Source organism: Triticum dicoccoides, chromosome 6B (genome assembly GCF_002162155.2).
Source record: "Triticum dicoccoides isolate Atlit2015 ecotype Zavitan chromosome 6B, WEW_v2.0, whole genome shotgun sequence".
Taxonomy (NCBI): Eukaryota; Viridiplantae; Streptophyta; class Magnoliopsida; order Poales; family Poaceae; genus Triticum; species Triticum dicoccoides.
In genome coordinates, this window is record NC_041391.1 from 687103811 (window position 1) to 687115497 (window position 11687).

An 11687-nucleotide genomic window follows, 5' to 3' on the forward strand; every position below is an offset into this window, starting at 1 on the left:
AATGAACTTTAAAGTGAAAGACCAAAAAAGTCTTTGTAATAATTAGTAATAAAATTTCTGAGTGAGACGCCCCCATCGATATGGCCCTCATCCTGGTCTAGAGCAAAGAACCGAGTCTTTTTATGTATGCCATTGGCTAGCATATGGAAGTGTTTTGTATTGTCATCTCCTTGAACCAGGATCGGAGCCTTTGATCGTTGGTACCATTTGAACCCTTCCTCGCGTAAAAGGTGGGCAATCTGCTCATTTAGTTGGATTTTTGGCTCAACCTCAATAGTGGAAAGGGCCTCATCTCCATAGTTTTATCAAGGTAGGCAACCACAACTTTTCTTTTAAACATACCGACGGTGTGTTTACCCATCCACGAAGGAAACGTCGCAGGGCGCGCTCGATATTTCCATCATTGAATGCGCGTATTTATGCGGGGTCCCCCCCCCCAAAAAAAATCTTAACCAAGTTATAGAATCCTACCCTAGTAAGCCATCCCAGTTCTAACGTAAGCCATCCCAGTTCTAACTTGAAGTGTGGACGGTTACAACTTGGAGTGGTTTAGCCAAAATCAGTTGATCGATAAAGGCCTCAATTCTCTCAAGTGCACATACCAAAGAAAGTCAAAATGTATGTTCCCAATCGGTGGTGGCTGGTAGTACCCAGACAAGTTTTTTCTAAAGCAAAAACTGACCGGTTATTGGCCTAAGTGAACTGTCAGCGATATCTAAGCTGACAATTACAACATTGAAGATAAAAGGTGATCAACAAGTGTCAAATCGGTCCTTTTTTTCCTGTTGATGCCAAAGCATGTTGACACCCCCCCCCCCACAACATACACATAATTAATATGGGATGAGGATTATCCCAACAGGTATTAACAAGTTTCTAAAGAAAGGCACGCTTAAACTTGTCTTGAGCGGCGCCATATATACACAACCACCAGGCTGCATAAAAGTTGTTGGACTTGTTTGAGGGTGAAAGTTAATTTGATATTCACCGTTCGACGTGGACAAAATTTCCAAGGATGTCAAGTGGATGCCAAGAAAATTCCACCCAACCTCTTACTCCCGGGCGGGGGTAATACATGCAATACATAATCATAACCACATGAAAAGTGATATAAATCACATTTCTAGAAGTCATGTTTATCCAGCTCAATTATGGCTACCAAGGCCAACGCATTGTCCCTTACACAATCGACAATGTGCTTTTGCTTAGCCAAGTCTCCAAGACCTTTAATATTCCAAAACATATCTCTCATGATGAACTATTATTAAATTTAGAAACAATGGCCCTCTTAGATGGGCACCCTCTTTTGTTCGTTGAAGTAGACTTGATTTTTCCTACCGACGCGATAAGCTCACATAGCATGGTATCGCATACAATATCATCCAAGTCGACTTCCACCGTATCATTAACCAGATGGGAGATAAGCTTGCCATCATGTTTGGCATCCTCCTCCTCATCTGACACGAGAGGGTCAGAAAAAGTCGACAAGCTTGGAGCAACCAACTCATTTCTTAAGAGAACATAAATAGGGAAGACAAAACATGCTGCACTTAGATTTAAGCCATGAGAACTTCGATCTCGGTTGTGAGTTTGTCCAATTGCTTTTAACTCCCACCCAAAGCTTTTGGCATCTAGGGTTAGCATGACGGAACATACTCCATGTCAAAACATAGGTCCTACTTGTTTTCTCCAAGTCAATACTTCTTAAGTTTGATTGGGTTTATTTCCGCCAAAAACAAGTTTGGTTGGGTTTATAGATATATTTGTTTCATGATTATTTATTTATATTGACTTTGTTTTCTAAGTGTTTGCATTTTCTTTACTAAACTTGGCCAATATTTTGTTTACTTGGGAATAAACCAATTAGGAGTTACATTTTGGGATGGAATGAGTAGAATTTTTTCTCTCTCTTGGGACTGATTTACGGTGAACTTGATTTAGTTCTCTAATTTTCATGTACTCTCCTTTTCTCAGCATGCCAAAGAACGCGAGTAAGTCTCCTGTCCAACAAATATTGGTATCGGATTGCAACTGAGTTTTTCATGCGAATATCCATGTGACAAAAAATACAAGGATGCTCTCATTGGAGAACATTACTCGAATTCTTGGCTCCTGCTTGGACTCAATTTGCCGTTTTCTTTCTAAAATTTGCAACAATGACCAAGGCATAACGCGACTCTAAGAATATAGGCATTCCGCCCGTTCAGAGTTTCTCAAAGAGGAAAACATAACCAAAGAACAAAGAACATTTCTACAATGACGTTGCTAATTGACGACAATACACGTAGTGTAGATTTTATCAAACTTTGAACGGTGGCTTATGTTCTTATTTTATTAGACACACATCTTCTTTTATTTGAGAATCAAGAGCTTTATTGATCATATAGCGGGATTACACTCCTTCATTACACGGAACGCAAGGAAGGATGGGGTGTAATTAGTTCACAAACATAGCCTCCTAGAGGAGTTACACTGTTTTGCGCAGAGACGTGCTAGTTCATTTGCTTCCCTCGTCGTGAACACCGAGCTAAACTCATCAAAATTCTCGCAAAGCTCTTGTATTCATTCAAACACATATTTGTAAAAAACACTACCACTATTTCTGGTCCTCGCTTGCAAGATGACAAAGATCACAATCTGGCCATGGGTGACGTACGAGTCAGTCCGTTATCAGTTTATAGGACAAGCCATGCATTTCCTTAAACACCGAGTGTTCCCAAACTGGTATCCGCGTTGTTGCTGCCGTGGATCCCACAAATAGAACCTTCTAGGCTGCAAGACACGCGATAGTGGCTGACATCTGCCAAAATTCCCATCCAATGAAGTCCTGAGCTCCATGCCAGTTACACACCTTGTCCCACGCCGAGTATGGAAACCCTTTGTGGTCCCTCCCGCGGCAGAGTCCGAAACCTCGGCTCAAGTTGGTGCTGGATCACTTCCTTCTCAAGCTATGCATCCTTTCCAGAAAAGAAAAAGGAAAGCCCAAATAAACCTCTGCTAGATCCCAGCTGTACACGCTAGTATATACGGTCAAAATAAGACCACTAGAATACACACACGATCGACCTGGCTTAGCCCAAAAGAGACCGGGCACATCAAACTCGAAAGAAAGAAATTATAAGAATTAATGTAGACCCTGTTCAAAGTTGGATAAAATCGAAAGAAATCACACTAGAATGAAATGAAAGGGAAAGGAACTGGTAAAGAAAGCAAAGCGAGCACGATCCACTTGACGTGCCTGCATCACATGGCAATGGCAGCAAGAGGAAGGTTCGTGCGACGCGCGAATTTAGTTACCGCTTCAACCTTGTGTGTGTGTGTGTGTGTGTGTGTTTGACGGAGTAATAAACATCGGATCCCGTCACTCATTTACTACCAGGGTCAACCTCTCGAATCCTCCTCGTAATACGTAAACACACGCTGACACCATGATAATTACAGTCATTTAAACCCCTTCACAAGGCGACTTGGTAAGGAGTACTACTAGGAGTATTTTCTCGGGTTGTTAGTCCAAGGCAATTAAGTATATGCTCGAGGCAATCAGGCTCCGGTCAATGCAGCCATAGGTAACTACAAGTGGCGTATGGGTTGGCGTATAATAGAGGGAAGCTGTGCACAGTGATGAGCACATGCCATGCATGATCGCCTTTGAACCGCCCTCGGACTGTATCAATGTTGTGCAGGGAGTATGCACTCGCTGACCACGGCAACATGGAGCCGATCGAGGTGGCGAGACGGATGAGCATCCACGCACGCACCCTGCCTCATGCAACCAGGTAGCCAGCGACCGGGCAGCCAACCAACCACGGCGCCATGCTGAGCTTGCACCACATGCACGCTCATGCTCATCCGTCGTCCGGCCGGAGGTGGGACATGATATTATTTATTATCAATAATAAAGATCACATAATTAATTAACAGTAAATATATATATATACAATTCTGATTTGACTAAATATTTTACCCACTTGTACCTTTGTACGTATAGGAATCAGGAAGTATATACATCCATCCATCAGTGTCAGGGTGATTAGAGTTACTACTACTCCAGCTCAAGTGAGAGGCCGGTTGATGCATGTGCTATGTTTTTTATCTCCTCGGTGTCTGCTCCATTCGAACTAAAGCGCGCGCGATTGGGTGGTGTGAGTATGAAGCCATGATGCATGCATTTTGGGCCGGTTTGTCTTTAACCTTCACCCATGTGCGAAGTGCGCGCATGCTTAGTTTCTACGAAACATCCACTTCATCTCTCCCCGACAAAAAAAAATTTCTTCTGGCCGCCCGCTCCAACAGTAAAAATCAGAAACGACAATTGCTTCACAATGAAATCAAAAGGAAAAAAATGTAGGCAATCTGTTAGGATGTCTCTTGTCATGGTGGTTACAACACACACACACACACACACACGTCATCACTATTTACCTTTTGTCCTCGCGCGGCATGAAAAAAAGATCGAAATTCTTTCCCGTGTCTCTACTCTTTCTTACTATCACAGTGACAGTGAAACCTGATGTAACATTTTCCCCATCATCTAATCAACGGGTGCAACGCTGGCCTCGCTGTGCCGGTGCGTGGTAGAATAACTTTAGAGATGCGCGCTCGATCTGAGATGCGCTTTGGGCGCGTATAATATGCAAAGCTAGCTCGCTAGCGACTGATGCAGTCGTAAAATAATAAAATGGCCCGATCCATCGATCCGTCGATCGCGTGAGGCAGCACCAAGATGCGTAACATGATGCCCGGAGCGTGTTTGTTCCCGCTCGCCTCACCCCGATCGATCTCGCCGGCCACGGGCGCATGGATAGATGAGGATGAGGCCATGAGAGTGCACGTTAATTACCAGCTAATCCCATGTTACTCCTCTTACCCGGCCGGTGGTTGGATCGATCGATCGATCGACCGCGTTGCTAGCTTGCTTGCTTGGTGTGGAGCACCAGTGCACCACCCTATTATATGGCCCGGACACATGGCCTTGTCCTGCCAGTGCCCGGTGGGTTCCCCTTAATTTCATACTAGTACTTAATAGGTAGCTCCTCATTAATTCTGTCAATAACATGCATAATTATCAAAAAAAATGAAATGAATTCTTAATTTGTAACTTACAAATCCAATCCTTTCTGTAAATTTTTTTACAAATCGAATCGAAGATACTCTCTCTGATCCTCATTAAATGTACTAAATCAGCGGCAATTGATATGAATCGAAGAGAGTGGTAGACATTTTTACAAAAAATCCCATTGTGCATCCGTCGATCATATGTCCTTTTGTTGTTTAATTGCCGCTCTTTCTTCCTAATCCACTCGTAAATGATCGCCGATTAACCGTGTGTTTAGTCAAAAAGTTCCAAGTACCGGGAAAGGGAGGCACCAGCACGCCTCACCGACTTATTACGTTTCTTTCTCCGCCTAAAATGCTCTCGCTTACGGGCAGAATCTTCCATGGGCGAGCACAGTACATTGAATGAATGATTGGCCTGCCCGCTCACTCACTGTGACAACTTTATTAGTTAGGAGGAGTGGTAGTTAGTTAAACTGCGCAGCGCAAGGGGCATGTTCAGCAATCATAATTCGCCACAGACCCGCCTCGGGATCGGCGCAGGGCCGGAGGAGTTGTATAGCCCGGGGCTGTCAGAGATCCCGGTGCTCCCTGTCGCTTCTCCCTCCCACTACGGCATCCCTGGTCGATGGAGGCAATCCAGATTTACCATGCCAATAATTATTACATGGCTAACTAAGTACGTGTCCCGGCACTGTAGCGCCAGTGATTTGTACGAGCTCCCCTGCGCAGAGGAGCAGAGCAGGGGCTGCCGAGAGGGCGAGGACAGGACGCGCGCATGTGCATGCTGGTGGATCGATCGATAGGCCGATGGGTGGCAATGGCGACGGCATGATCCACTTGGCCACGTGGAAACCGTACGGGTCTAGAGTAGGAGGGCACTTTGTTTGTTGGCTGCCCCTAGTGCTACGCACCAAACGGGTAGTTAACCACGATGGAGCGAGCTCCCGGCCGGCCCCCTGGCAATGCCATTGGCATGCACGATCCGTCCCATGGTCCCGTCCCGTCCTGTAAGCTGGTGCGCAACTAAACCAAACGTAATCAATCCCTGTCGGTCCGCCCAGCCCTGTTGATGCATGGCGACCTAGACAACATGTGCAGTGCGTACGTCGTACCGGCGCCAGCCATGTTGTACCACACCGGTCGATTTTAGCCTCCTCCGTTCCACGACAACTTTTGTACGTCGTGCTGCTAGTTTGTATGCAAAGGGAGGGAGGGAGAAGGGCAACGGACATGGAGGAGATCCATCGTTCTAGAAACCCATGAAATGACACGAGAGACGGACTGTTGCTATCGATCGATCGACCCAAGTGACGGGCGACGGAAGGATGATGGACGAGAAGGAACCGGCGGTTGGGTCGACGGGTTGGTGCGCGCGCGCGCGCCGCCTGATGTTAACCAGCTGATCGACCCGTCACATCCTCACCCCGCTTTGCTGCGCTGCGCACAAACACCATCCGGCCGTCGGTGGCCAGCACCATTTTTTTTCTTACACACATGCATGGCGCACACGAGCGGTGGTGGGACTGGCGGCGTGGGCCCGGTCATATGATTTGCGGGTGCAGCGAGGCCCGAACAACCATCGGTTGTGCGGTCACTTTACTCCTCCCTCGCCCCGCTTTCCCCTTTTCCGGAGATTAATCTCACGCTTGATCCTTCTCTCTGGTGCGACGCGATTTAATCGCGTGTGCAGGACGGGGCTTTGTTTAGCGCCCACCCGCGCGCATGAATGAATAATACTGCTGCTCCAGCTAGTAGTAGCACGGTCCATCGACCCGGCGAGCGACTCGCTTGATCCGATCGATTCGTCAGGATAATATTAGATTAGGGGAGGCCATTAACCAACCATTGGCCAGTGCTATGTGTTACCACATGCGTGCTAGTAGTAGCATTTTTCTACTCATCCATTACCAATCCATGCTAGTGGTAACACTGGAGGTGTCTTAGTTAACCAAGTTCGGTAAAGTTCGATCGACGGATGGATGAGTTGAGACGAACCGTACAGCTAACCAACCAGGTGGCCATGGATGGGTTAGGCAACACGCCATGCAGGCGATGCGATCGATCGAGTTTGGCCAAGTAGGCAGGGAAATTCGTGAAGCGAATTGGACGAAAGTTTCGAATCCACCCGTCCAGCCGGCGTTCGCGGGTCAACGCGTCGTCGTCCGGGCAGCGAGAAAAACTGGCCCGCGTCCCTCTCACGTCCCAATCCCCGGAGCCAATTCCGCAGGCGAGCCTGCACGGCCGGCCCAGCGGCGACCGAACCGAGACCGACCCAAGGAAGGAAGGGATGCAGAGCACGTAGCCGCCTCTGCCCTCTCACGCATCCGGCTCGTGCGTATGTACGTACGGGCGGGATGCGTACAGGATACGGGTCAGCGACCGGCGCCCGGGAGCGCGTGCCAGTCGGTTGCCGCGGTCAATGTGAGAGCGCGCGGCTGCCGATTTTTAGGCAGGCAGAGGCGATGGTTCCACTAACCGCGACGCGTCTGGATGCTAGCTGCCACTGCCTGCGGCCGGCGATCCTTCCTTCCTTCTACGCGCGGCGAGCGCGCAGTCCAAGGGAGGAAGCCGTGGCCGTCGTCGGCCAGACCGCGGCGTGCGTGGAACATGAGGGCGAAAAGTCCGTGCGTCCGTAACTGACGGCGAGGTCCACCGCTCCGGTTCCACGGTGGTGCTGCGGCCGTCCCTCTGCCTCGCCCCGTGCCACGCAATCAAGAGGTGCAACGCCATGTGTACGCACAGTGCAGAGGCACGGACATACAGGGTAGGGTAGGGTAGGTCCATGGACGGGATGAAAAATCTCAGGAAATCTGAGGTGGCGTTTCACCGGTACCGGTAGCATTCTCCGCGGGTTTTTTTGTTTTTGTTGGTGGCGAAGGAAAAAAAAAAGAGAAAGTGGCAGGGGAGGAAACTTCAACGTCACGACAGGAAAGGAAGGGCGAGGACAGCTAGCAGCGAGGGAAGAGGGTTCACCTACCGTGTGACCCCCTCCACCGCACCGATCTCCCTGCACCACTTACTGCCGCTGCTACTGCTACCGGTCGTCGTCGTCGCTGCTAATTACCGCTCCCCTAACCGCACCCGTAAGCCGTACGATTAGTAGTAGCAGTACCGGTACAAATCCGTTGGACGACGGAATATTACAACGGACGGACGGGCTACCCGGTCGTCCTGTATCCCGCACGCAGTAAAAACACCAGCTGCACTGCAGGCTGGGTCTCCGGCGGGCCGGGCTAGCTGTTCGCACGAGCCTGGCCCGTCCGTCGTCGTGTTCGTCCAGCTCGGCGCACGCATATACCCTACCACCATGGCACTACTACGACGACGTCCCTTTCGTCTTCCTCCATCCCCGGCCGTGTGTGCGCGCGTGGGGTGTGCCGATAAGTCAGCCGTGTCGTGTGCAAGTGAATCGGGCGACGTAGTGGATCTCCACTCTCTTCCTGCCTGCCCTCCAACGTTTCAAAACCCTACAACTGCAACCGCAAACCCCCCACAGACGGAGACCCAAAAACACCTTCTTTTTCTGCCGCTCAGACGATCTGGCGTCAAAGGAGCTGCTGCTGGGTTTAGTTTACCTTCCACCCGTCACGTTCTCCACCAATAACTTAATCCCCTCCGCACCCCGCTCCAGCCTGCCTGCTCTCTACTAGGAGTAGTATAATATACTCCTCCTCCTCTTCCCAAACTGGCTCTCTCTCTCTCTCTCTCTCTTCATGTGCTAGCTTTCATCCTCTTCTTCTTCCTCGGTTCAACTCACAGAGAGAGAGAGAAGGAGAGAGAGGGAGGGGGGTTCGAATTGAATTGAATCCCACCGACCGGGCCAGTGCAGAGCACGCACCTCCCCCTCACTCCCCCCCTTTCCATTTACCTCCACCTATATAGCTCCCCGTATTTCCACCCCGCCCTCCTCTCTCTTAGCAGTACAGTGCGGTGCGGTGCGGTGCGGTGCCTCTCCATATAATTTCAGCTGGCGCAAACCAGGCAGCAGCAGCTTTCTCCTACCTCTCCCTCGGACTACACCCAAAGCTACCACAGCCATGCTCATGCAGGAGGAGAACTAGGATAGCTAGCTAGACTTAGTCCCTTGTTTACACATATAGCTAGCAGCCAGCTTCTTCTTGATCAGCACCAGCAGCAGATAGGTAGAGAGGAGTTCTTTCTTTCTTCAGTTTTCATACCAAAGCAAGCCCACCGGAAAGGAGGAAGGAAGATCGATCGGTTGGAGGAAACAGAGGAGTTTACAGGTGAGTCAATCAATCGCCGACGGCGGTGCATATATTCCCCTTCCCGTTCCAGTTTGTGTGTGCAAACCAGTCGTTTCTTCTCACTCAAAATGATGGGGAAAAGGGTAAAAAATGAAGAAGATGCTATCAGAAGAATTCAAATTCAAATTCAGAAGCCTTCATGCTTTCGTCCCTGGGACCGTTTTTGCGTTTGAAATTGCCATTTGCGGCACCACCCTGCCTGGCGCGCGGCCATGTGCCGCGCAGCCAGCCGTATTCATATTCGATCATTCCGAGTTTCTGACACACACCAGCTCATTCATCTTCTTTCCGGGAAAGAAGAAAGGACGAATGACAAGCGGAAAAATCGCACCACTTCCGGATTTTTTCAAAAATTGCAACAAGTTTGGACTTCTTCCTTGTACAAGCCAGAAGGTCCCCAGTCCATTTTTGGGGCTCATTTGTTGTTTTTTTCAAAAATTGAAAGTTCCCAGCCCATTTGGTCAAGTTGTTCGTCTCAATGATAGAAGGGGAAATTTCCTTCCGGCCGACGACGTCACGGCGGCTGGTCTACTGTGCCCTGATATGGATAGAAATTGAATGGGCGAAGGAACGGATGGGATGCCCTGCCACGGTATTCCCCCTCCATTGTGCCCCGGCCCAGCCTTTTTTGTTTTTTTCTACTTTCGCCCCTCCTCCAGCCTGGATTCCCCCTCTGGAAGGAAACCCAGGGCATCCAAGGGTAAAAAAAAATATGCAAATTCAAATTCGATGTGAAAACGAACGAAAATAGTAAAAAAAAAAAACGCGTGGGGCAGTGAAAACGCAGAGCCGGGAGATTCCTTGCGCTTCGCCCGGCGAGATTCCGTTTGTTTGATCCGTACGGTGAACGCGATCGGATCGGGCAAATGGAAGCGAATTCCTCGGTGTTTCCACCGGGATGGCGGGGCGTTAATTATAATTAGCCGCTTTACCGAGGGGGCCAGGGCGGCTTCCGATTGACGCGTCCTCTGCTCCCACATGGCACGCCAGTGACGCGTCCCGCCCAATGGCCTGCCGCCACGTCAGCGGGCCCCGTCACTCCTATAATTGACAAACTCCTTGTGCTGGCCGCGTTTGACTTTTACCTTGGTGGTGAATCAACCCGGACCAAACATGAAACAACCGCCCCCTTGATTTTTTCTCGCCATCTTTTTTTCGTTGTATGTACGTACGCCACCTGTATGGGCGCCTTTGCTTCGGAATAAAGAAAAAGAAAAATGGAGAACCCGCGCGTCACATGCGCGTCTCACATGGGGCGCGGGGCGGGCCCGGCCCATCATGCACCGCATACACACGCGGGTCCCACGCTCGCTGCCGTCACTTTGAAAAAGGAGCCTCGTTCCGTTCACAGAAGATATATATCCTTCGGCCGGACCCGTTTGTTTACAAATATGTTTGTTTGTTTTACAGCTCAGAGGAGGAGATCGCGTTCTGGTAGTATTACAGATAGATATAGATAGATAGGCCCGATTAGCGTCGCGTCCGTTTGCGGGACGAAAATTGATATCGTGATATTAGGTGTGTAATCCGCCTTTGTCTTAATTTGGTGCCATGTATTGTATTGCCCGCGGCTGCTGCTTTACCTTTGGATGCCGATTAATGCGTGCATATCCAAATTTACGATCTTCCTCCCCTGGCATTAATCCCGGCCGTGTATTTATACTTGCCTCTCCCGATTGTGCTTTGGTCGCAGAGTAACGCAGGAAGGAAGTCAGAGGTTGAGGAGATTGGGATTGAGATTGAGGAGGCGATGGCGAGCGGGCGGTTCATGGAGGAGATGATGAGGGAGCACGAGCAGAGCCTGCTGGAGGCGACGTGCGGCGGCCTGTTCGACCACATCGAGGACCTGCTCGACTTCCCCAAGGAGGACTCGGCGGCGGACGTGCTGCTCCTCGACGCGCCGGTGCCTGACAGCCCCCTCGCCGCGCGCGTCCTCGCCGGCGGCGCGCCCCCGCCGGCGCCGGCCTCGCTGGAGCAGCAGCAGCAGCAGGCGGCGTCGCTCTTGGTGCCCCCGCCGCCGTTGCCCGCCGGGGACCACTCCGCGGCCTTCCTCGGCGCCCTCGGAGACACCCACATTGGCACGGTGAGTAATTGTTTTTTTCCTCGTTCCGTTTGTTCAGTTCGTCGGGCGCGGGCACGGTTGGTTGGGTGGTTGCCGACTCCCGCGTACGGCCGATTTTAAGGAGGAGCGGATACGTGCCTGCCTGCCTGCCTGACCTAGCCGACGAACCGCCCCTGTCGGTCGCGCACGGCAGTTTCGAAAAAATCAATCTCATCATTTTTTTTTCTCTTACCCCTGCCTGCCTCCAGAGGGTTCGAAATTCAAAAGTTCGAATCAGCTGGGCGGCAATCACGCGGCGCACA

The 11687-nt window shown here is 50.3% G+C and overlaps 1 protein-coding gene across 2 annotated transcripts in view; it reads left to right on the plus strand.

Annotated features, from left to right (window-relative positions):
- The first annotated feature begins 8609 nt into the window (after positions 1–8609).
- The window catches only part of LOC119324000 (GATA transcription factor 8-like), a 5652-nt gene continuing 2574 nt past the window's right edge, over positions 8610–11687 (plus strand). Inside the window, exons 1-2 of one of the 2 annotated variants that reach the window (XM_037597717.1) lie at positions 8610–9302; positions 11017–11406. In XM_037597717.1, the coding sequence (XP_037453614.1) occupies positions 11074–11406 (333 nt within the window). In that variant the 5' untranslated portion in view covers positions 8610–9302; positions 11017–11073. Of the gene's footprint in view, positions 9303–10678; positions 10842–11016; positions 11407–11687 lie in introns of those variants that run through there. The other variant, XM_037597718.1, reaches the window with a different exon arrangement.